Genomic DNA, 27843 nt, shown 5'->3' on the forward strand with positions numbered 1-27843 from the left:
ACTACGTAGGCCTTAGGGACTCGCGACTATAGATAGAAACAACGTCATGTCATCTACCACATACTATATTGATTTTGCGCTCAGCCGGAGTAGCTAGCCTTCCAGATAAACTTCATCTATTCAACGTGGCAAGTATGCCCATGAGTAACCTCTGTATAGTCTATAGTTTATTTGTTGCCTCTAGTATAGCTATCACCTGGGCTGGTACCAGTGATGTAGTTACAAACCATTGGTACGTTTCACTTAAGAAACCCCTTGAAATTCATCAAGTTAGGGATCTCGTGCGGAGGAGTGGATTTTCTGTGGTAAACAAGGTAAGTTATCTACTCTCTTTATAACTGATGGTTATCAATAGGTCACAAGGCGTCATGATGTGACTAACATGTTACATCAGTGTTCATCACACAACTAAGCTTGACTGGTTGTGTTAGTTGAATAGACTATGTTTAGTAAAATCAAACAATTTATTTTGTGAGTGATTAGTGTATAATAGTATTTTGTAAGTAGATACGCTTTGGTGGTTTTCTGGAGTCTTGAATAGCAATTCAGATATATATTATTCCATTTGGTTTAATAGTTGACCTTGGCCAAGGTCACATTGGTTACAATAAATACCACAGCAGCGAGCACCCCAAGGTTTGTTTAAAATAGAGGATTTACAGTTTCAATAGCCAATCACAAAATTCAGGTGTGTAAATTCGCGCAGAATACAGTTGCGATATTTGTCAGCGTTCCATCATCACTGGTAATTTGTTACAAGTTTGCTGTTTCTTGTCACCGATTACATGCCTTGTGTATTAGTGCTAATGGTTCGCTGGTTTTGTCAAACATAATTTGACTCGACAATGCCTAATTTTTCAAATAAAGTGAATGCACCTAATAATAACATTTCTTGAATTCTATTGGCTGCTTCATAATGAATTATATTCACAAATGTCAAAAGAGAACATAGGTGTAAGTACAAGATTAATGCACGAAACGTTTTTTCCAATTTTCTCAGAAGAGGATACTGCATTTTGTCACATATGCGATCACCTACTGTAAACACACCTTTATTACTAGTCTCATAGAAAAGGCAATTATTTACATGAGCATGACCTATTTGAACACTATGGTATCATCCTTTTCGTATCTCGAGCATTGGGTAATAAGTCAATATTCAAGACCAGTTGGTAGAATTTCAGTCAATATTTAAAAGGTAGTATGGAGAACTGTAATGCTGTTAAACTGGTTTAATGACACTGTGTAGCAGTGCTGTCAAATAGTGACTACTCGAGTAGATGGAAGAGCTAGAAAGTTTGCTGAGTACTTCTCGGTTATATAAGTAAATGCGTAAGTAGGCTTTAGTTCATTAACCATGAAGGTAAATTATTAAAAATCAATGATCATGGGATATGTGGGGCACTTAGCATATCACTCTGGCATCAAAGTTACATTTCTGTTTGTTCTTGTACTTGAACAAAGCTTTAATGTTCTATTTAAGGTTTCATTGATGGACATACATTATTACAATTATTCAGAAACTACAAGACCTAAATTATTTACTTGTTTAAGATTATTTGGTTTCCTAATGTTTATTTGCTTGAAATTAAACCAATCAGTTTTTGAATTAAAGTGAAGTGAATGCTAACATGGAGTATTTTAAAATGACATAAACTGTGCTATTCAACATTTCATTTCTGTATTCAGCATTTACATATCTGTAGAAACAAGACCAGTCAGGTATAATCACACTGTTCAAGAAGATGTAAACTCAATTTCTACTTTTTGTTAAAATATAAGTTAAATGGCTAATCTCTGAATTGCTATTTTGACAAATACAAAAATTATACATGCACTCATGGTTTGAAAAATTTTTTTTTAACCTGGTTATTAAAATGCTATCCGCATATTTTTTGCTTGCTTAACTGTAGTGAATTCTTTCAAAATATGAATTTATATACAGTGAGTAAAAAGAAACAAACCATAATGTTGTTGCAAATAAGAATGAATGCGCTACGCTGAGAACACTCAAAGGTAGTTCAGCAAGTTACTGTTAATAACAGCACATGTAGTAGCAGGGCTGAAAGTATTTCTACTAGGAGTCTACTAGATATTTTAACTGCCATCTAGTCAACATGATCACTTAGTCATGATATAGCCTAGGAACTTGGTGAACAGGTTGGGTGCCTATGTGGGTGACCGTTTCTACAGAAGATATAACATAGGAATAAATTATATCAAATTACCGCAGCAGCATGTCATTGCTGTGCATTTCTCATTCTATATGCTGCTAGGTGTTGGACTCTGACACGGAGTACCATCTTGTTCACAATGGACTGCAGGCTACTAGGAAGAGACGCAGTCTTTCGCATACCAAAGTCCTCAAAGCAAATGCATTTGTAAGTAGAAAAACAACAATTATAGTTACGCATTGAAAAAAAGTATTTGAAACTTATTTGTCGAATGAAGAAATGAAATTTCGTATTTTTATTTTAAACACTATTGAAGATTTAATGCAATATTTTGTGTATCTTATAATTTTATTTTTGCTAAATGGAGCAGATCTGTCTTCATTCTTAAATCATTGGCAAAAAAATTAATTTTCATTCTTTGTCGACACTAAACACAGCCTGGCCTTAGCTACTGCAGGTATTGCGTTTAGCTGATAAAGTAAAACAGTGATGAAAAATTTTTAGATGATCTTATCCTCTTCTCATATTTATGCTACTCTCTTTACCACAGCTAAAATAACCAGAGCTGAAACATATATCAGCTTTTAATATCTTACAGTCAGTTCAGAAGAGTTCTCTTAGTTGACACTGACTGAAAGTATAGCAAACATCAATAAATCTAATCAGCATGACAGCAACAGGATATGAATACATGTATTTGTTATTCTAAATATCCAATATCAGCCATTCTTTTGAAAATTTTAAGCAGATCTTTGCCCAAAGATGAAATTGGCAAAGAATTTGGATATCTCTTTGACTACAAAAGCACCGTGTTTTGTTATGTATACAAATACATGTTTTTATCTAGTCCGTCCTTTGAGAGCTGTTTATGGAAATGTTATTCAATCATCTGTTTGGTTCCCTGTATGTGTAATCATAGTGCTTCATTGGTTTAATCAGAAATCTCTCTCTTAACATCCGGATCTAAAAATAGTCTCAATCACTTATTTCATTGATTGACTGGCTTGTAGATAGACAAAGCTGTCCAATTAACTGGATACAAGAGGTCGAAAAGAGGCTATAAACTTCTTCCCATCAGCTCTAACTTTAAGAAGCAAGTCACAGACCTGAAGAGGTCTAAGGAGGAACCCAGCGATCCACTCTTTCATAAAGAATGGTACTTGGTGAGGGTCCTACAAGTAGTTTGATTGTTATCCACCCTCAGTTAGGATTTCTGTGAGAAATTGTGAAATTTAGAGATTTTTGTCATTATGCTTTACTGGTAGCCCAAGTTCCCAACTTAAAAGTTTTAGCTTGAGTTGCTGCGCTTCTGTGACAGTTGAAGAAAATTAAATTGAAATTTTTTAATAATTAAGTTTAATAAACTACATATTAAGCTCATATTGCTAGATAAGGTAATCGGAAGAATGTGCACAGTTTGTAGAACCATTTCAAGCTTCTTTCATCTATGCCAATTTTGTTGATAAATGCAAAGAAATGTAGAAGATGTAACATAAGGAAATAATATCAGTACTCTTTTGTCAGGCTGAGCCAAATGTGTATATCGAACATGTTATCACCAGGATTTTACATATGATTACCTTGTTTTGTAACATAGTGTTCAATATTTGTCATTATAATGCCTTATATTTCTTATCATGAAGCTTTATATTTTATTGAGGACACCGATATGCAAAAAGGGCCTCAAATGAAGTTCACTATCAGGATATTTAACAATGAGGATCAGGCTTAGCTCAATTGACTCAAATCTACTTCCGGTCCTGATGATCCAATTGTTATGAGATTTGCTCTGAAATAAAAAAGAGCCATTTTGAAGATCTCTTTTATAATCTTGATTACTGTCTATAGAAAAATGAAGGGCAGGCTGGTGGGAAGCCAGGGCTGGATTTAAATGTAGAGGAAGCTTGGAGGAGAGGATTTACCGGGGAGGGTGTTACCACGGCTATCATGGATGACGGAATAGACTATCTACACCCTGACCTTTTCAACAACTTTGTGAGTAACAGAACTGTATAAACTCGGAAAAACACTCTTTTAAGGAAATTTCGTTATATAAATCATTATTAGTTAACAACTCACCATTGTGTTTGTTCTTTACAAAGTATGGATATGTCTGTTAGCAGTTTGATATATTTTTTTAACTTAGCTGATTGATTCATTCGGCTGTGTAAGGCTGGAAGCTACGTAAAATACTCCTTTTACAGCTTTATCTTTCAACAGCTACAAAGTTGCAAGTTCAAGGTCATCAATTCTTCTGCTCCTAAAATCACTAAATAACTGAATCTTCCTACTTTTGTAGATTGAATCATTTGACTCAATTGCAATATGTTTGTAGAATGCAGATGCAAGCTTTGATTTCAGCAGTAATGATGCCTATCCATACCCAAGATACACTGATGACTGGTTCAACAGGTGAGCATTTTTAGTATTGCCATATCTAACTCAAACATAAAAAAACATCGGTACTATTAATTTAGCCTGTGTTTTATATCCTATATCTCCATGTTATTAGCTGTGTTATACAGTCAGAAAGGGTCTACAATGTTTAATAGTTTCTTCTATGTGAAGCGACAGCTCTCACCTTAAATTTATATAACTTGTAACATAGGCGTAGGTAGTAGCTCTTTACATAGACATAGGTAGTAGCTCTATACATAGACATAGGTAGTAGCTATAGACATAGGTAGTATCTCACTACATAGACATATGAAGTAGCACTACGCATAGACATAGGTAGTAGCTCTATACATAGACATAGGTAGTAGCTCTATGCATAGACATAGGCGGTAGCTCTATACATAGACAAAAGTAGTAGCTCTATACATAAACATAAGTAGTAGCTCTATACATAGACATAGATAATAGCTCTATATATAGGTATAGGTAGTAGCTCTATGCATAGACATAGGTAGTAGCTCTATGTTAGTCTAAACATAAATATCTGTTTAACAACTTGACATGTTTTTATCATAGCCCGTCCTTTGAGAGCTGTTTATGGAAGTGCTATTCAGTCTCCTGTTTGTTTCCCTGTATGTTTAATCATAGCGTTTTATAAGTTTGTAGACTTTTGTCAAAAGGTATCGGTATTTTTCTATCGTTGGCAATTATTTTTGATGTTTGAGGTTTCAAGTTTAAAATCAACAAAACTGGATCGTTATTAAAATGCTCAGATCAATCGAAAGTGCAATTATAATGTCTATAGTTGCAAAGAGACAGACAGAATGTCTAGTTATGTTGTTATATATTTACCAACTATGAAATAGTGCTCTTTATAGACAAGAGTAACAGGAAATTATGTAACATAAGGCTTCTCTATAGAATATACATGATTGTGGTTTTCACATTCTACAGACGTACAGATGATAAACAGCACCTATTGATAGTGAGGCGAGTAATTCTTTGTACTAAAGGACTCCAAAACTATGTAAAATTAAAACTTCACGTCATATTTTAGATTCAAATTTATCCAAATTTAATATGTGGTTGATACCACAATTTTTGCACCTCATCCTTCCTAACGCTAGAAACATTCTCTACGATGTTTTTATCTTTTCCTTCATGTTAATTTGCCACAAATGGCTCATTGATCAACAGTTTAAATCATTACTGTATGGCGCCATTCTCTGTGGGCCATACATGCTAACCTGTCTTATGTATTTCACACCACTGAGAAGTTGGTGACATTTTTCTGTAGCATCAGTAGATATTTGAGTAGTTACAAACATTGCTTTTTTATTTTACTAGATCACGTTTCAAGTGTTATTGTTCAACAGCTTCAGATGAGAAAGTGCTAAGTGACATTCACACTGGTAGCTGCAAGACTCTCTAGCGACTTGAAGTTATTTATAGAAAATGTCATTATATGGCTAATTCTTTGTAATAGCACTCAGTCAGTTGCTGACTCCGGTCTAGCTATCATATTGTGTCCTTGCACGTGTCAAGGATTGTTTGAAAGATTCCAGACAGTAATAATCGATTCTCCAACAGCCTGCGTTGTTGGACATTTAGCAAGGTGGAAGGTTCTTCCTGTGGACATGAGAGAAAATTAATAGAAAAACATTTGCTCTAATAAAACTATCAAACTTTGATATATTGATATTACCAACATAAAACTTTTCTGGTACAGTTTTATGGTGAGTTCAAAAAAAATTGTTCCAACACCTGCTTATTTTTTTTAAAAACCAAACATTTTGGAGAGTTTAGAACACCTGTTTTCTACACGATTAAGGCGTAGAGTTATGGAACTATTGCTAAAAACAGACCTCAGTCATGTTATACTGTTCAGTATCAGCCAGTGTTACCTTGCAATCTTACTCTTTAGAGTATATTAATAGTCACAGACCTTTTCTGACGCAAATGAAAACTTTGATGCAATGTTATTTTGCAAACTGTAGTTTCTGAGTACACTTAGTTTTTTCAAAACAATGTTTTGATTCCAATTCTAATCTATAAGCAAAAAATTTTGTGTAATTTAATTTAAGTTTAATTAATATTATTTACCAGAAATTTGTAGACTTAAAAATGAACATACACAAATCTTTTGCAGATTTTATCAGAAAGTGTCAGTATTTTTTATTATTTGTGATTGTTTTTAAGGTTTGAGGTGGTCTGATTGCCAGGATGTTTCAAGATTAAACTCAACAAAACTTGATCGTGATTAAAACGCTTTGATCAGTTGAAAATACGATTACGAAGTCTATAATTGCCACAAGATCAAAAAAATAGATACTCATAATGCTTCAACTTGAACGCAATAGCCGATATCAACTGTAGCAACGATAACAACTAGTGACGTCATTTTACACACCGTTTTTCTTCTGCACGTTTTAATCGCGATCAAGTTTTATCGATTTTAATCTAGAAGCATCCTGACAATCAGATCATTTCAAACATAAAAATCAATCGCAAATGATAGAAAAATACTGATACTTTCTGAAAAAATCTACAAAGATTATGTGTAAGTAACAGACTTTACCGGAACCTTCTCTGTTTAACCTTAATTATCAGGCTTTAGATATCACGTTCAATAAGTTAGTAGCAACAGGATACATCACTTGCTCTGGATATAAAGCACTTTAATTACTTGTACTCACCTTCCTTTAATCATTTTATCTAACAAAAAAGGGAGTCATTCCATAATTATTACATTAAAATTAAAAATATACATACATGTAGTAACTGATGACTTCTCCCTCACACGAACTATTCAAGAAGAGGAGCTGAGTTTGTGTAAAATGCTGGTGAGCCCTAAAACATCGAACAAAAATCTCTCACTACACATGTAGTCTTAAAATTTGGTACCAAATATTTGACTGCATGTCTAGTCATACTAATATATATGTTTTCAGCCATGGAACAAGGTGTGCAGGTGAAATTGCTGCCGCTCGAGATGGTAAAGGAGCTGTCGGTGTAGCTTACAACTCTAAAATAGCAGGTGGGTTTGGTACAAGTTGTTTTCTTGTTCATTTTTGTTTCTGTCTTTTCGATTGGGTTTCTACGTTTTTGACAATACAGTGCATATTTTAATTAATTTCGGTTAGAGGAGACAATAATTAATTAGGTCATGAGTAATTAAGTCATCAGTAATTGGGTCATCAGTAATTAGGTCATCAGTTATTAGTTTTCATGTCAATATTTGTAGCAACATATGAGGAGTTTGATGCTTTTTTTGTCAATTATTTTTATTCATATATTAGTTTATTTTATATATATATTGTAGCTATAAACATACAGATAGCGCTGTTAAATAATAAGTTTATTTTAGATATAAATTTTGTTTCAAGTTTATGCAAATTAACTTAAAAAATTTATGTTTATACATAAAGCAAAATCACTTATTTTGAAAAAATTGCCAAATTCTATTCCTGTTGTTCATCTGGCTGATTTTACGATTCAGAGATAACATTTGTGTACATTTTCAAATGTACTGTTTTAATAACACAAAAATTGTTCTATTGAAACTCTTCTCTGATTCTACTACCTTTTAAGCTAAATTGTCAAGGTGACTGACCAAGCAAAAATGACAGATTAAACAAGCTTGCTACAGTATACACCAAGACATATGATATTTATCCATGCATGTTTACACTGTGTTCATGATTTATGCAGGCTTGAGAATGCTGGACCAGCCTTATATGACAGATATAATTGAAGCTCAGTCTATGGGCTACAGACAAGACTTGGTTGACATATACAGCGCATCATGGGGCCCGACAGATGATGGGAAAACATGTGACGGACCAAGGAAACTGACCATGAGAGCTATTGTTCAAGGAGTGAATGAGGTATGTACTTTAGTCCAGTGCATGTGATGCTGAATTGTTAAATTTTTTTTAGTTTAGGAAACCAAAAGCAGAGCGAGATTTGACTGTTTGAAAAGATAGCTGTAATGTATGTCTTTAGAAATTCATTTTGTCGGAATGGCCAACCTTGCCAATACTCAATCAGCGTCAAATTTATTGGCAGCGACATTTGCCATTTACACATGTACTGTGTGCGTGGCAGTCTACGGTGACCTAAAAGCTTTTAAACAACTATTTAACTTTGTTTTATATACAAGGTGATTATATCAATGTATTTCATACCTATTCACTGAACTATTACACAAGTGAATAGATGCATTATGCTATTAAATGTATTTTCTACAGACACAAGGGAGACAACTTCAACAAATAATTGTGGTTTTTATTGAGATTTGATAAATAACAATACACACATATTGATAACTTAATAATAGGATTTAGCTCTCATCTTCCTCATCATCATCCTCCTCATCCTCTTCCACACCCCTGTTAGTGCATTCTGTATTAGTGCAGCCACAAAGGTCGCAGCATGCGTGGCATGCGTGGTAAGTTGGCCATCTTACATGAGCATCTTTGACGGCAGCCATTTTTGTCGCACTTGCAATGTACCGTCTTCAGAACTTGTGGTGGTATGACAGATTTCTGATACCAAGTTATTTCTTGTGTGTCTTCTTTAGTCATGTGCCAGCCATTACCTTGAGGTGGAGGAATGTTGGGCTTGAAAGAAATAAAGTCTATATATGTGCAATGTTAATTCATACCATAAACAGCAATGGCATTATATCAAATTGTTAGACAAGCATGTGAAAGCTCTTTATTAGCAGTCCTAGGGTGTGTAGATGTTAGCAGGATAATAATGTAGCCATGTTGAAGAAGAATTATATAACACAAATCAACTGTTTTTTTCTACTAAGATTACATTGCACTGATAGGTTTATGTTTGAGGTGAGTTATTTCCCCCTGCCGAATAATTATGATCCTTAACCATATTAAAGAGTCTCAAGTTGAGATTTATTAATAATCTAGTTCAGCGCCACTATGTTTGGGGTTGTTGTTTTGCCTCAAACTACAACTGAAACAGATTGTCAATCTCTATAGTGGAAGGGCACACAAATTACAACATATACCATACACCTTTTATACCTATTATTCTACACACTCTATACATACCACATCTTTCCTGCGTAATCTGTTAAATAAAATCATGCTTTGCAGTGCTGAGTGTTTCACATGACAAACAAATATCAAAGATAGAATACCTGTTCACACAGAGACTATAAAGCACTAACAACAATAATATTCTTAAAAAGAAATAGAATAGGAAATTTACCTCTCGGCGTCATATACATATTTATCATAGCAGAATTTATGGTATTTCAGCTCTCGAGCGACAGCATCACTCCAGCTAAACTCCCGCAAAATACGTTCATCTCCAAGGATCTCTGCACAGTCCTAGAGTTTATCTTTGAAAAATAGCAAAACCAATAGCACAACTCAAACATATACCATAAATTACAGGTTACCTTTAGTAGGTCAAAATCGGATGATATCGCCATAATAATACTATGCCATAAAACCAACTACAGTGTAGATCAAACCAGCCGTCATAGATTATTTAAACATTCTTCACTGACTTACCTGCAGTGTTGGACTGGGTTTTTCGGAGTTTATCAATAGTAGTGGTTACACATCCAGTCTTGCACTTGCGTTCCTTCTGACACAGAATACATATTGGAGGTAAGATTGGTCGCTGGTTTGCCACTCGTTTTCTCTTAGCAGGCTTAGGTGTCTCCCCTATACCCTTATTTTCCAATTGAGATTCATTAATATTGACAGCTGGGTCTGTCTCTGGCTGTGGTGATTTTACGCAAAATGTGCAAGCTTACTTTCATTTTTGCAAAGAATATGTTTATATTATGATGGAATGAAAGGCTAAGCTGGGGTGGCGGGTTCTCAACCATGTAACTTGACAACCCTGAGTCAGACCATTTTACACATACACACTAGACTTTTGTGTACTCTGCGTAAAACAGTTGCATCTCATATATACATAGCCTTAACCCTTTGCGATACTGACGCTGGTTGGCAGAGCTATTATGTCACCACGCGAACGTTTTTTATAAACTGATTTCTGGTTAGCGTATTGTCTTTTTTATTCAATTTTTTTACTAATAGTAAACTACAATAGATTGGTTTCTACTAGCAACAAAAAAAGCCGTTTTGAGAAACAAAAACGATCGTTTCAAAAACGATCGTTTTTGTAACAGTGAACGAACGAATAATCAGAAATAAAAATATATTTAAATAAAATTGGAAATTCTGTTTGTAGCTTGTTTGTGCTTTTGTTTCTGCTTTCTGAATGTTTTCTCCAGAGTGGCACAACTTTATTTACTCTCGTGGCGTCTTCCGAAGGCTATAAGCAAAGGAGATCGTTGTTTGAGATAGCATTACTCAACTCACTTCAGTTCTCTTTTGAGCTGATTGTAATGTGTTCTTGTGAGTGAAATGGCTGTAGCATTTCTCATGGCAGCTGCTAGTGATATCTTGAGAGGTGTTGGTAGTGGTAGAAGATGATGATACTTCTAGTCCCTTGGAAGATGTTGCAAATAGAGTCTGGATAAACTCCTTTGTGGCTCAAGATAATAGTTAATATATTTCTGAGCATATGACTCGGCAGTGCCGAGCCGCTTTGATGATAAAACAATCACGTTACAGTTGTCATTTTCTGATTTCAGACAGTGAAAAGCACATGAGGTAGCAGCCTTTTTCTCCATTTCAACTTGCAAACATGCATGCGGCTTACGCACTACTTTTTTAATAATAACAAACCGGATTACTCATAGTAAAGCGCATTGCTTAATATGGCGTAGTAATTATAAAATCATGACCGCGCGTTGTGAAATAGTGCAACTGTATTTTGTAACATTTTTATTAGAAATGGCAAGTTTTCAGATTCCAAGAACTTTATTTTAGTTAATTTATGTTACATTAACCATTTTAAAATTATCAAAAAAACTTCTGCTGGCCGTTTTCTGATATTTTACAATTCAGCATCACATGCACTGGACTACTTAGCAGAGATTCTTGCTTTGAGTTCTCCAACTAGGTGAGGCCAAGTCTCAACTAAATGAGGCAAATTTTCCAACTAGTTTTGGCGAGTTTTCAACTAGTTGAGGACATGACTTAACTAAACGAGACCAACCATCTATGAACAACCTAGGTGTCGGTTGTTTTTGGGAGATTTTAACCTCACAAAGGGTTAATCAGCGCCCAAAGTCATCGTTGGACAATAAATCTTATCTGTCAGTTGACCTTCATGAGGCAAAAACTTATTGCATAACAACTAACAAAAGTACAATGTTTCTTCCACTCAAATTTCACACAATTGAATGATGGGATTTTGTTTTCTGTCAGTAATTTAGCTAAAAAAACTTTTGTTGAAAATTCAATAAACTCGCTATTCTATGAACATACATAGCTTGCCCTCAAATTTATTTGTATTAGCAAGTTCTCTGGTACATGAACATCCATTCACCTTTGTATTACAACAACTATCTATGCATGGTATGACTTTAAACATTCCTTTTGGCACAAACCAACGCCAAAGCCCTTGCACCATCTTGTTATGCGGGTTTCTTTATCATTGTCGAACCATCACTTTTCTCATTGTATTAGAATTCTTCAGTGTTTACATCATAACCATCATCTGAATCATTATCATAATGTGCAGTCAAATGATCAATGATGTCTTCAGTGTTTACATCATAACCATCATCTGAATCACTATCATAATGTTCAGTCAAATGATCAATGATCACGACTAGATCAAAGAAAGTTATAGATTTTTATTTGGAACTTTGAGTTACACACCAACTTGTTTCTACTCTATCCATTTTTAGTGAGGATTGTATTTTTGTACTTCTTTAAATTCTAGCATTACGAAAAGCACTCTCAGATAATCATTTTACATGATAGCTCGTAGATGAATACATTACCCACAATATTTATGATTTGATGACATTTTTATGGTTTGATGACATTGATATCCTTTTCCAGTGGTTACTGAGCAACAGCTTTATGAACTTGTGCTAAAAATTACATACTTGTCGTTTGCTCTCAGAAAAGATAAAACATTTATGTCGTTTCTCCAGGAAAATGGTTAAACGAGCATAATTGGTTGACTAAATGACTTAGTTAAAGACTGTTCGGCCCTTTACTTTCCACAAGACCAAACAAGGGCAAACAAACACACTGAGTGTTTAGGCAATAGAATAGAGATATATTTTGCATAAATATATATAAATACATGTATTTAATGTGTGTGCATCACAAAGAACTGCATACAATAGACTGCCAGCGATCCCTGACTTACTTGGCTAATCTGGCCTCATTATGTATGCTTCTTCTCTTGCTGGGCTCCACCTCCTTGACGCTTAGTTGGTCTTGCATCCGTGACTCGGCTCAGTATTTAAGTCATAATGTGGTCAGTTCAGCCGAGTTCAGCCGAGTATAGTCTTGATAGCTGAGCAGACTTCTTTGTCCATAACAACTGGGACTTCCTAGTCATGCTGACTTGTTTCTGTTAGTTTGGCTATTACAGCAATTGCTAGGCTTATAATGCATGCCACTACTTCGTGGCCTTCCAGCCAGTGGAACACTCCGCATTAGTGCCTGGCTGGCTGCCACCTTATAAAACTCTTCTATTTATGGCGATCTACCCAGTCATTCGTCCACTCCTTGTGTTAAAAAGGTGTTCACAAGTACCAATAGCATGAAAGTAGCATGAAAGTTATGTCTAGTCATCTCTCATCTTTCAGTTAGAGTTTCTAGTCTCTAATCATTGCACTCAGCGCCTTTCCTTCTCTGATTGTCTGTTAAAAGGACTTTACTTCTTTGCCAATCTGTTCTCAATCAGCAATAACTCAGTATAAGTCTTTAAAAACTTTATCTGACAGAAAAAACTTGCCTAATATGAATTACCCAATAAAAACTTACCTTAGAGTCCAGAAGGTTCAAGAGTCCTTCAAAGGTTAGCCGTCTTAGTCCAGACCTCTGCTTTAAGAGATTGAAGACTGCAGGGCTGTTTGATATTCATTTTATTTCATCTACCAAAAATAATTAACATTTTGGTAAACATGGTCATCTGTACTAGTAATTATTGTTCTATACAGCCTACAGACGGTAAATAGTTATGTGCCGTTAGTAACTATTAACCACCTGCCTAGTCAGTACAAAAATAATTAGTATTTTTAATAAAGTTTGTATATGAAAATAAGCAAAATACGTTTGGTACGTTAAGTGTCATCGGTCATATAATTTAATAGTATTATCTTTGGAGCTCTCTGCGTAGTTTTGCTTTTAAACTTCTTAGCTGGATCGAATATTAATTGCAGTTGTAATGTAGTTATATTGTAATTATCTGTTAGTCGAAGTGGCATAGTTAGCAGAGCCATTGAGCACTATGGCTGTAAGTCCCAGATACAGTATGCCATGCAGGAAAAGTACACCTGTCTTATTCTTGTTCATTCTAACTTCTATTAGTCTCATCTTTGCTGCTATGGAAAAGAGTAGGAGGGGTTTTTAGGAAGTGGTTAAATTGACTTACCCATCAGAAATACAGCTATCATTGGCTTCTCCATAGGCATAGGTAGAATAGCTATAAGCAGATATTGGCATAACCGGCAGCACATATGAGTTGGCCTTATAGTTCTTTGTTCTAATTTATAGGCTTTGCAGTTCTAAAGCAAGTCATGAATAACTATACATGACTTGAAATAAGCGAATAAAAATGTATGTAGTGTGATTATATCTGTACAGATTGTTATCTTTGACCATTAAAATGTATTGTTCAGAATTTTGAGTAAAATAAGCATTCAAAAACATCATTTTACAGCTGTTTGGTGTACACATTTGAAGTCGGAACAAAATAAAGATTAATTTAATATATAATTTATAGCTAGTGACTAAATTCACAATGAGTAACAATATCGCAAATGAGAGTTTTAGTTTTCCAACAAAGGAGTTCAGTTTATTTCGCCACTGTTGTAGGTAAGCCACTTGTTCGATGCCCCTGTTTTGCCTCTCATAATTTAAAAAAGTTCAATTTTGTCTTTTTCACTAACTATGACACTCCATTATTCTCTCCATTTTAATTTCTGTAGATACCAGGTTATTAGGGTTGTTCTCCCTTGTGGAAGCAAAACACATTTTATATATATAAATAGATTTACACTGGATATATCATTATGTAAACTGGTTAGATAATGTTGAAATAGTTTTTGTATTTGCCACTGAATGCCTTATGACCTCATGTCAGGGGAGAAGAGGAAAGGGAAGCATTTATGTGTGGGCATCTGGAGATGGTGGCCCTGCTGACGACTGTAACTGTGATGGATACGCTGCCTCTATGTGGACCATATCCATAAATTCAGTGACTAACGATGGAGAGACAGCAGGATACGATGAATCATGCAGCTCCACTCTTGCGTCTACCTTTAGCAATGGCAAGGCAGGCTATGAGGACGCTGGGGTGGTAAGTGTGTCAAGGTCGTTTTTATGCTACTCATTAGCCATGTGCAGTTTTTACCTATAATTTTGTTATTTGTATCGAACAAGTTCATGAATTCCTGTGCACTAGCAATGCAGCAGAAATTGTAGCGGAGGCAGCAAGTGCAGTTTTTGCGAATTCAGCAGCGCTTTGTTGTTTTTTGCTGCTGTTGTGATTTGATCAACAACTGTTGGTAAATATGTTTTTAGATTGAATTTTAATTGAATGGAACAAACATGATTTAGTTAAAGAGGAAACATGCCTTGTAGCAGCGAAACTTTGTAGTAGTATTTTTGAAACGACAAGTATTCTCATCTTAATTACAAGATTCGAGGCAGAAATGGCATGTACAAACCTCAAGTACATATTTGTTCCACTTCATGTTGGGTCTAGGTTTCCTGTTCTGAAACATGTTCAATATCTCTTTCAGTAACCTCCAATAAATGCGCTATTCCGTTAGATATGGATAATATTTTTCAGTTTTAAGCGAGTTTCCAACATACGCCTCATCATTGTTATCTTCAATATTTTTTATAAATGTGAGCAACCAGAAAAAATACTCTCCGTCGTGGTCAACAAACTGAACTACCCGTAACTTTATTGGCTTCTTCCTTCCCAACGCTGCCTTTGAGTGTTTGCAGTGTCACACCTTAAGCTCCTATGAAGATTTGTCAAGTTATAGAAATAGCGTGGGAAGCACAAAATCAATATAATATTGTGCTGTTGACTAGCCACTTCTAGGTAGGTATGACTGTCAAAGGCGATGAGAATAGGGAAAGAGAGTGCAATATTCCCTTGAGTAAAGAAGGCATGTTTATCCTTGAAAGATAATCAATTGTTGATTAGAATGCTAGTGACTACCAGAGACTTCCTGTTGTTCACCTCCAGAACACAAGGAAGTTCAAACATACACTAAATACGTGTTGATTGTTATGAAAAACATCTACGGTTTAATTTGTGTTTGCCATAGATTAAAAATTCTACTCTTATGATAAAGCAATTGAACTGGTAGCTTCCCATTATACTTCCTGCCTATGACCTGCTCTCTATGACTTACCCTCTGATGAGAACTCTCTCTTCTTTTAGTAAATAACAAATGTCATAAGTCATAAGCTAATAAAATTAATTTGTGTACTTTTTAACAAGTTTAGCCGAATTTCCACTGTTGTACGGGTAATAAAAAAATATTTTGCAAAGAAAATTTATTTTTAATTGGTAAATTTCTTTACCCAAAGAATTTGAGTAACTTAAGCTAGTCCAAATCTTTACAATAATAAGAGCCGTGTGAGCCCTCGTTAAGAGCCCCAACGTTAAGAGAACACGATTGTGTCATGATCTCTCGCGCAGTCTTGATCTTCAAGCGTTTTAGCTGAAGCGTAATTAACCAATTGGCATTAAAGATTGGCCAGTGTAATAAGTAATTATTCTATAGTATGGCCAGTTGGACACATGTTGTAACGGATAGTACGCCGTCTGCAGTACTGGAGATTCCGAGTTAAATTTCAGTGCGAAGCAGATTTTTCGCGCCTAAAACTTTATTGCTATAACTGGACACACAAATGACAGACAAACAAATTTTGCGATAGATATACATAGATTATTATTAAAGTAGAAAGATTTTAAAAGTATTGAAATCGAAGGCTGTATTGATTTGAAATGTTTGAAGAATTTGACTGTATAATGGCATAGCAACTTTGCATTAAAGTTTGAAATACTTTATATCAGTGTCATGTGTTCTGAATAACCTTGGGTTCGCTTTGCAGGCAACAACAGACCTGTTTGGGAATGTCACCACTAAGCACTCAGGCACATCAGCGGCTGCACCAGAAGCTGCTGGCGTGTTCGCTTTAGCATTGGAAGCAAAGTAAGCCATTATAATCTTCTTTGGATTTCAATTAGATGCCTTTTAGTATATCTATGAGTTTAGTAATACTATTATTCAGTATCCTACTTCTGTCACATTTAGTAGTAAAGAACTCTCTATATGTGATTTTTAAAGAACTTTGGCTCTTCGAAGACATTAACTCACTCAATCATGCTAGTAGTTATTATTACTAGTTGCCAGGCAGTCTACTGCTCTGTGAGAAATCTTCCGATGCAATAACTACACGCACAATTATTCTTGAGTACTACTCAGTGGTTGATTGATGCAGTTTTGGAAGTGCTGGCCTACCGTGATGAATTTCACGAGTTTGAACCTCGTTTAATGCAATTTTTTCCAACCTCCTTTTATTTTAGTAAATATTGTATATAGCCTACAGACAGTAACTAGTTATGTGCCATTAGTAACTAGTTACTACTAACTAGTAACTAGTAACTTGTTACTAGTAACAAGTTACTAGTAACAAGTTAGTAACCAGTAACTAGTTAGTAGTAACAAGTTACTAGTAACAAGTTAGTAACCAGTAACTAGTTAGTAGTTACTACCCTATTAACTAGTAACTAGGTAATAGTAATAATTAACTACCTACTTAGTCAGTACATCTAAAGCTGCTACCCCTGTTACAGTTTAAAATTACATTTCTTGAATGGAGTGTTCTAGTAAGCTCTTATCTACTTACTGCCACTCATCACAATTTCCTTCCTCTATATAGTCCTGATCTTACATGGAGAGACATGCAGCATATTGTCGTATTGACCTCCAAGAGAAACCAGTTACATGATAACACCCTTAAGCACCCTTGGCAGCTGAATGGAGCAGGCCTGGAGTTCAACCACTTGTTTGGTTATGGAGTGTTAGATGCTGGTGCTATGGTTGATCTCGCTATCGACTGGCAGACTGTTCCGGAAAGATTCCACTGCGAAATTACAACAGAAAATATAAACAAGTAAGACTCGTATAAATATAATACATGCTTATTTATCTGAAATCAAATACAATTCTGCTTAAAGATGAACTTACACAAAATTTTAGTAGACTTCAATCAGAAATTATTGATATTTTTCTAATATTTGTAATTGTTTTTGTTTAAGGTGATCTGATTGTTTCAAGATTAAAATCGACAAGACTTGATCGTTGATAACATGCTCAGCTCAAGCGAAAGTGCGATTAGTACATATATACTGTAGTTGCAAACAGACAGACAGAATGGAGACGCGTAACGCTGCAACTTCAACGCAATAGCCGCTACTAACTACTATAATGATAGCAACTAGTGACGCTATTTCACATTTATTTTTCTTCTGAGCGTTTTAATGCAATCAAGTTTTATCGATTTAATCTTGAAAAAGCCTGACAGTCAGATCACTCCAAACATAAACAACAATCGCAAATGATAGAAAAATGCCAATATTTTCTGATAACATCTACTCAAATCTTGTGTATATTTAAGATAATGCACATTCAGAATAAAAGCCGCATAAAGCGGAAGCTACTTTCTGTAGTTTCCCTTTCACCTAATGTCATCAACACGTAGTCTTAGTAAAGCGAAAGTAATCGTAGAATCACACAACCAACTGTTGAGGAGGCTGCTGGTGTCTGCCATAGCCATGGAGCATGCTCTTTTGAATATTATTGCTTACTAGCCAATCAAATTTGAGGTTTGAACAATAATTTATATGTAGAACTGTAGATGTAGATCAGATGCAATTAAACTATACTTACTATCGGCCTAATGTATAAAGTTTCAAACATGGCATATAGTACAGTTGGTAGAGGGGGTCTGCGTGCACCCCCCGGAAATCAATTTCTAATTGGTGTCTTCCTATGGGGAAAAATGTGTAGAAAACGGTTTGCTATGTTAAAAATTTGAAATATTGTCCCACGTGCCTTTTTTATGCAAATTAAGCCGCCATTACATGAAAATACTAAAATCGCTATAACTCCGCCAATACAACAGATAACTGCAAAAATAAGGGGTCTAGACCCAGGTTTTGAGGGTCTAGCATCAATATAAGACCAGTCTCATAGTGACCACATGTGTTCCTGACATGTAAGATATGCAAATTAGTGCCGCCATTACTGAAAAACCTATTTTTACTATATCTTTGCAAATGTTATAGCAATCTGCCTGTACTCGTATTTTAAGGGTGAAAGAACATAATAAGACCAGTCGTTTTTTCATCACAAGTGTCATTTGCACATTAGGAAGAAAAAAAATTAAGATATAGATGCTTCTGGAAATCATCTAAATGTTCCCTGTCATCACAAGCTACAATCGTCATCGCTTTCATTGCTGTCGAAGTCAAATGAATCTGTTTCTTCGTCTTCGCAATTATCTTCTGCTTCCTCTTGATCATCAATAGTTTCAAAGAGATCAACTAGTGAGGTAGGTAGTACTGGACCACATGACCACAATGGTTCCAGCATGCCTTCTTCTGTCTTTATCCATCCCTGGCCCTCGCCGTAGGGGTTTGACTTTTCACAAATGGATTCGTTAGCTCGTTTGTACAAACAAACCCGGTGGTTCACACGCTGGACATGGGGCTTCAATGCTGAAAGACATGGAGGGAGGCGAGCAAAGTCCACCTTAGATTTTAATGTTAATTTTTCATTTTCTCCTACCATCTTTCGAAGCATCTTAGATCGGACGGCATCCGCAGACAAATCACGACTTTGGCTGTACATCAAACAAGTGAATTGTTCTAACTGGTTCAACATTAGGCCATTTATGCTCCAGTCATTCCCAAGTTCTCTGAACACCTTGTGGAATCTCGGGTTCTTCTCAAGCTTTTTTAGTGGACCGACCTTCCCTTTTCCTTTGAAAGCACTGGTACAATCTTCCCCAGTGGAGACATAGAAGCCAAGAAGGGTAGCACAGTAGTCCTCCCCTAATGATTGTGCAAGCTCAGATACATTGATGAGCTGACGTTGTTTTCCTGATCCTGTATCAAGGTACACAGTCAGTTTGATAGCATGGGCATGGTAGAGTAGAATCGCGAAGATATCCGTGTCAGGGGTTCTAACCACAGCATTCTTGTAACCAAGAGCAGCAGCATGATGTAGGTACAACACCACTCTCGTATCTGTCTCTTCCTGGTTACTGTATATAGTGGGCATCTCAAGCACCTCGACCTGAAACAAAAAAGGTCATTGAGCATATTTTGGATTTTGGAGCATATGCTTTTCCGCTAAGAACACCTTTTATGGATCCACTTGTCACAAGCTGTGCCTCTAAGAGAATCTCAGTGTATCCTGAACCCTTCATTTTGTGGCCTGTGAGCATGCCGATGAAGTTCATGGATGTGTGAAAGGGGCCAATCATTACATGTTTGGCAAACTCTTCTGGCCAACGCCAAATAATGGAGAGTGCCTTCATACAAACGCCAAGGTCAAATGTATTGAGGACCCATTTCTGACCCACCTCGGCTGTGGCTGCCTCAGACCGCTTCAGTAGCTCACGAACGACTGTGTTGTCAGTTATTGGTTGATGAATAGGTGTAAAGTAGTCAACAGTTGATTTCCTTGGTGGCGGAGTTTCAGTTGCAGAGATGAACCCCCCTAGTCCAGGCACAGGCTGTTCACCACTGCTTCCAATATACCTGCTGAAGAGCCAGACGTAGTACTCTTCTTTCTTGATAGTATAAACTGTTTCATTTTTAACAGGTGGTGTGAATGAAGAGCTATCTGGAAACCCTGGTCCAATACGAGTGGAGTGCAGGGGTGGGAGGGTTTCTGGTGTATCAACTTTCAAGCTACGCTGTTTGGATTTATCCATCATTGGAAGCATTCGGACATTTGAATTTTGGATCCCGGGCTTGACCTCCTGTACCATGATTCCCCCAGCACTGTTGACAATATTGCTGCCATGAACATTCGTTGTAGTTTTGTTGAGGTTGTCCCACTCACAATGAAATACCATGTTGCCCTCTCCTGTCACAATCTGGGGTGTGAGATAGGTTGATACCTCATCCAGGACCTTGGCCAGTACAGTTTCCATCTCTAAACCAAAATCATATGTCTCGGAGTGACCAAGTCGGTGCAATATCTTGGTGAGCTGCTTGCTACGAAAAAAGTGTCGAACAGTCACACACAGTAGCATGTGCTTTGGTAATTTCCATTTTCCATCTGACACTGCACGGCAAATGTCTTGCCCAATGGAGAATACCAGTCGCTTCATCTTTTCACTTGTATCTATGTCTTCTTTTCCTGACATCACCATGCTTAGAAAACGAATGAGATCAGATGGTAGTAGATCATCACAGCTGAGGTCCATATCATCTAATGTTGGCGGCCATGGGAGGACTTTGGAGTCTTTGTAAGCCTGTAGAATATTACTGCGAAGAAGCAGCGTTTTGGTATTTGTCTTTGCTACCAAGCGTGTAAGCTTGTGCTAAAGCATCGTTAACCGAAATATTGGAATTGTACACAAGCCAAAATGAAATTGCATCAAGTTTGTCATGATCAACCTTCAGAAAGGACACATGCTCCTTGATTGAATCATTTTGTAGACGTTTCAGGAGTTTCTCTGAGCGGTAGTTTTCATTCTCCTGCCCATTGCGTTTCAGTTCTTCAATATAGAGCAGGCGCAATGATGATAGATGCAGGACTTCATTCCGTTGGATGACATGAGTTCGAATGTGCTCCCGTACAAAATTCAGTGCCTTCTCATAAGCGGCCTAAATCTTCGCGTGTTCAGTACGCTTTGAGTCATTTGCTCTGTTAACCCCGCGTTCAAAGTTAGCAAATGCGGTGTGGAATGATCTCAAACATGATGGATGATGTTTTGCTTCTACAGCAAAGAGGTCTACATTTTTCACACGTCTATGAAGCCGAAACATGCCCATTTTTTCAGCTCTCAATTCAATTTGTTCCCATGCATTTTCCTTGTTTCTCCAAGATGAGAAATGGACAGGTCGTACAGTTTTTCGATCAGCACCTTTGATCTCTACTTTCTCACAAAAAATGCACTCCTCTGAAAAGACAGGTCCAGTTGAATGTCTACGAGGTGAATGCAATAGCGAGGTGGATGCCTGTGGTTGCTCAGTTGTCTTATTTTCTATAAGATGCAGATTGCCAGAGAACCGCTGATAACACTGACGGTGATACCCATTATTTTCAAGGTCCTTGGGGACAGTCTCAGGAATCTGGTCGCATACAGACTGCATACGATAGGGAGATGCATGTGGCTGACAGAGCCGCAGGTCCCGGATTTCATGAAGGTGCTTTAGTTTATCAAATGCAGTTCCTTTGATTCTACTGAGTGGGGTAAAAAGCCCATGATCAGAGATGGATAACATATGAAGCATGCATACAGGTGCAGGTGAAGCAGGCTTTTTGCTCAGGCTGGTGCGTTCAGTGCTGGCAGATTTAGCATTCCTTCGCTTTGGCATGATGGCGAACTTATACCAAAACTATTACTCTGAAATGAGAAGTATAGGCCTATAACCAACATGATGAAGTGTTTTGAAATATTACTACCAATGACACTAAGTCATGCAAGTAATTGCATTAATTGTCTTATCAAATAGAGCTTGAGAGATTATATAAACACCTTTTACCTATCTGACTATAAGCAGACTAAATTATGATAAACCTAGAAAAGATAAACCTAGAATTATTCAAAAATTGCTGAAAAACACACTGCTTCATCCAATATAAATGACACGGATTCAATGAATCACATCCTCTCCTATTCAGTAAAGTGTTGCCACCTATGATGAAATGATAAAAAATATTTCACTGCTTAATAAACACTAATTGGTAAGTACCCTCAGAATCTCTCATTACCTGACTATATCTCATTATAATAAAACAAATAAGCAAAAGGCACATTCAAATATAGTCTAATAATAAACATCAACCCATAAAACAAGGGTACAGACAACATGTCCTTTTTGATTGCTATAACATTTGCAAAGATATGGTAAAAATAGATTTTTCAGTAATGGCGGCACTAATTTGCATATCTTACATGTCAGGAACACATGTGGTCACTATGAGACTAGTCTTATATTGATGCTAGACCCTCAAAACCTGGGTCTAGACACCTTATTTTTGCAGTTATCTGTTGTATTGGCGGAGTTATAGCGATTTTAGTATTTTCATGTAATGGCGGCTTAATTTGCATAAAATAGGCACGTGGGACAATATTTCAAATTTTTAACATAGCAAACTGTTTTCTACACATTTTTCCCCATAGGAAGACATCAATTAGAAATTGATTTCCGGGGGGTGCACGCAGACCCCCTCTACCAACTAGACTAATACAATTTAACAAAATGTTTTACTCTACACCATGGGTAATTTTGAGAATTTTTTTCAAAACAACTCATTTGTAAGTGATAGTTAAGAAATCAGCAAAATTAAAAAAGAACGTATTCAAATAATAAAAAATATACATGTTAGTTTGACATTTACCTATTTCAGTTTAGAGTGAGTTGTGCTGTACAGCTCTATCCTTCTCCTAAACCTATAAACTACGAAACCATCTTTTTCGTTTCCTTGTCGTAACAATAAAAACTTCCCTTTTTGATTATATTATTTATTTAGTTTATTAAATATTATTGAGATCTCACATAGATGTATATGATGCATTAGTTTAAACGCCTTATGCAATGCCCCCCTCAGTATATAAGTAGTAGGGAAGTATCACGGAGTTAGGGCTAAGGAACAACTTGCATACAGTGTATTTTTATAAGAACAGATGCTCTAACATGAGGCACTTATAAAGTGGACATTGGAAAGAATGAGCCTGTATGTGGAGGTTTAGCTGGCATCTAACTTGTTCAAACGGGAGCTGAATTAAGGCCGGACAAGCAAAGGAAATGGTAGACAGGCTGCAGGCTGGGTAGAGTTGAATGCACTCATAGTTTTAGTGCTGTATGAAATAGTTAAATTGCCTGAATGTGTCACTGATTGCTCTATTAGCCTGGACTCAACTTGAGAGACATAAGTGAATGGCTGGCGGGAGCTCTTTACCTCCCTAACTTATTTTATGATTGGACAAAAGTTGAGTCAGTGATTGTGTTAGCAACATACACTGAGACTTGCTTATTTGGTGGATGTCAGCTAGAAAATTAGTAAATGCTAGCACCTTCCAGGGATGTCACTAGTATATTAATAAAAACTGACACTAAGGCTGTTATTAATTAAGTACGACTGGCACCTGCAGATGATGTTGCTGAAAAATTTGAATAAGTTTGATACTTCCAGAGTAACTGATTTTATATTTGTGAAAACTTTTACTCTCCCTAAATCATAGAAAACTGATTGCTGGGATACATTAATATGTGACATCTGCCCTCTTTTATAACTATTTGAGTTTATCTACAACTGAAGACAAATGATCGGAGCATATGATAGTAATGGCTACAGGAGCCCTGCTGCTGTGGTTTGGTGTGAGAATAGTTTGATAAGCATAGGGGTGCGAAGTATGTATCGTATTAGTACAAGCGGTGGCATGCAGATAACTTGCAACAAGTATGTTTATACAAATGTGCGCTTCTTCAGGGAGTTTGATGGTAACAACCCTGTCTTAGTGGAGGTGAGCACAAGTGGATGTGAAGGTCAAGACAATCAGGTCAATTATCTGGAGCATGTTCAAGTGTTTGTCACTGTAAATGCTAGCCGCCGAGGTAGGTAAAACTTGTAGCCTTTGGTCCCTCAGTCTATTCGCTTACTTGAACATTTACTTTTTAGGGAGCTTTTCTACACGTCATTCTAAAGCTCCTGTATATACCTAGTTAAGTGAGGGCTGCGTTTTGTGATGATCAACAATGCAAGCGTAAAAGAGCATGGCAGCGGTGCTGTATCGAAATACACTCATACGTAGATATTAGTAAAAGGCCACTTGTCACCTGAACAGCGTGGTTACACAAAAAGGAATTTGTACTTTTTCCTTTTATCATTATATACATGTATATCTCAAAGTTTGTGTACGTGTGTAGTTCGGTTTGTCTAGCTATAGCTATTAAGATATTGGAATTAAGAATCTGTATCGCAGAAGATTTGGACTCAAAACTTCCCCGTCACCAGGCGAATACCTTACCATTTAAGCTAAGCGGGATTGATGGATTTCTTAAATTTATATGTCACCGTGTGGGTGAAACTATGCTACCGCTGTCCATTACAGCGCAACGCAATTTTATGCTTGCTCACACGTCTGTTGTTAGCAAGCTCACTCAAATTAGCCATTGGCAATGTGCCAGGCTAATGGCAAGTGGCAGGCAGTTACATTACCTCTCATTTTTGATTTTGAATACCCGTGTAACGCCGGACATTCCGCTAGTGAATGTATATACATGTATCTGTGCGCGCATGTATGTGGTATTCATCAAATTTGTTGTGCCTTTTATGCGCAATGATTTGTGGAGTGACTTTGAGTTGATGTTTTCATAAAATTTTGTGCAAACATCAAGTTAATGTAACTCCACGAATACTAGCAGCTAACAGCTGATCGCTGCAATGAACACTGAATACATGTACCTATGCTGAAATATAAATGGAAAGCAATAATGTTTTTCTTACCATTTTCATTATTCTAGTCTTTGGCTAATTATTTAAGGCCATCTGAAGAAAACCTAGGAAGTTACTTCATGTATAGTACACTTTTAGTATAGTACACTTTTAGTATAGTACACTCATGTATAGTACACTAGATGTGTACTATAGTACACTAAACAGTAAACTAATGTACATGCCGTATAATTCGACCACCTTCTCTGGCTCAAACCGTTTGATCGCTAATAGTTCAGTTAACACCAGAGATGGGCATTGTGTAACTGAAGAAATGGCATTCCAAAACCCCATCAGCCAAAGTGCCCATTTTTTGTGTGCCATCGACAATACATACAATTAATAAAAGAATGAGAGACACCAGTTTTAGTGAAGACTACAAGGTTCGAAAAACAATGCGTACTTCACCATCTTACTGCCACCTTTGATACTATGTACGTTTATAACAGAAAAGCCATGCTGCAAGACAGATTTCGGTCAAGAGCCATGGTTTATATACAGATTCAAATGAATTACAGAAGTGTGGGCTTGTAGGCAGATGCTACGAAAAAAGTATTAAATTTGAAAAAATACGTTATTCTAGAATAAAATCCTAGGGATGATAATTTAAATGGTGAAGAATAGAACTTTGTGTTTGATCCATCTCATGTCGAGTAGGATTACTAGTATTTTACTATTTTATAAATAAATGCCTGTATGTCAAATCATTTCGTCTTGATTTGTGATGGGTTTTTGAAGTTGAATTCTACCAGAATTCGTGTCATGAAAAATGTTACTGCCAGAAAAGCCGAGGATGGATTTTTAGCTTGAAATCCGGTGTCAAACATTTGACTTATATGCCGAAATTTACAGTATATCATTGGTATAGAAGACTGCAAACAAGCAGCTGTATGAAATCTTGTTTAATTTTGATACATAGTTTGAAGTTTACTTGGCTTCACCAAGCTCCTACATGCATCCTTGAAATTTGAGAGGCTCTTGAACTATGATTGACTTAAGGATATAATGATGTGCATGTCTCTAAACCAACGACCAGCAGTAACCATACACACCCACATTAAAATCTGCAATAAGTCCTTATTAAATTTGCATAGTGTAGCAGTTATCAGCTATGGCCACAACAGCCTGTATTACAGCACGCATGGCATAAAACTTGTATTGCAGGAAACATTGTCATGTTTTTAACCTCACCAATGGGAACCCGGTCCATGATACTGAGCAAGCGCCCAAAAGATGATGACTCTCTGGAAGGATTTACAAAATGGCCATTTATGACTACCCACTCCTGGGCAGAAAAGCCCAAGGGTACGTGTGCATTATAGCAGCTTTGTTTTATGAGGTTTGATGTCTGTTAGGTTTCGACAGCGAAAGCATTTGGCTTATTGATTTCATGCTTATAAGACCTAGGCTCGGTCATTTACCAATGAGTAAGTTATCAATTGTGTTCTACTATATTAATGGCCAGTGATATCTATAAAACCATGGCTGGTTAGCAATACATGTAAGTTGATCGGACAGAAAATATCAACAATCTACCAGGTTGTAGATTGAGGTCAATCACCAGTTTTACGGTTGCCAGTAAGTAGGCTTCTCTACTTGGTAAGTGAAACTAATGGTTTTACCTGCTGGTGCTCAGAGAATCCTCAACACAAGGTAGCTGGAGCAACATTTTCTGTCATATAAAAATCATGATACATCCGCGAATATTGTGTTGCATGCTAGTTCTTTCGAATGATTACTAGCAATGTACATCATTTGACAAATCAATTCCCTAGCAAGCAGGTTTCCTGCCAGTTATATACAATTTTTCTACACAGTTTTATCTTTCTGCCAAATCATGCCTTAAGGGTTACCTAATAAGGCGCATTGCACTTCACTTTTTCATAGGAATATTGTCATAAAATTTGCAAGTTCTTGGTTCATTTTAAATTGATAGGTATTTTTTAAGCTACTTATTTTTATGCTCACAGCTTAAAATAAGTAGCTTAAATGGAGGTTCGAGCCCTGCTAAATGCCAATCTGACAAAAAGCTCTCAGCCAGCTTTCAACCCTAAATTGCTGGGTCTTGCGGATCTAGACCTAGCTACTAGCTCATCTGCTTTATGGAGTACATGAAGCCTTTTGACATATAATGACTATCAATAGGCTTTAAATCCTGTTCTTTTAAATTCTATTTTGAGTATGAATACATGATATTATGTTCCCAGGTACTTGGAGCCTCCAGGTTATGTTGTCAGCAGATGAATCTCAGGAGTCTGGCATATTGAGAGATTTTTCTTTAGTGCTACATGGTAGCGCAACCTCGCCCTACCTGCCCCAAACCGGTGGACAAGACAACATGAAGCTTCAAGTTGCAAAGAGTTTACACCGAAAACAAGAAATGTAGAAATATAGAAAATGCCTGCCATTAGACGAGATAACAGA

The 27843-nt window shown here is 36.5% G+C and overlaps 1 protein-coding gene across 1 annotated transcript; it reads left to right on the forward strand.

Moving 5' to 3' along the window:
• The first annotated feature begins 277 nt into the window (after positions 1-277).
• LOC137399918 (neuroendocrine convertase 2-like) lies at positions 278-27831 on the forward strand. The gene is made up of 13 exons (XM_068086179.1): positions 278-314; positions 2277-2381; positions 3185-3337; positions 4023-4169; positions 4510-4586; positions 7523-7608; positions 8283-8458; positions 14793-15008; positions 16787-16887; positions 17618-17851; positions 24415-24539; positions 26584-26724; positions 27627-27831. Exons 4-13 carry the CDS (start codon positions 4122-4124, stop codon positions 27803-27805), a joined length of 1383 nt encoding a protein of 460 aa, XP_067942280.1. The 5' UTR covers positions 278-314; positions 2277-2381; positions 3185-3337; positions 4023-4121; the 3' UTR covers positions 27806-27831.
• The last annotated feature ends 12 nt before the right edge of the window (positions 27832-27843 follow it).

Source organism: Watersipora subatra, chromosome 7 (assembly GCF_963576615.1).
Source record: "Watersipora subatra chromosome 7, tzWatSuba1.1, whole genome shotgun sequence".
Classification (NCBI taxonomy): Eukaryota; Metazoa; Bryozoa; class Gymnolaemata; order Cheilostomatida; family Watersiporidae; genus Watersipora; species Watersipora subatra.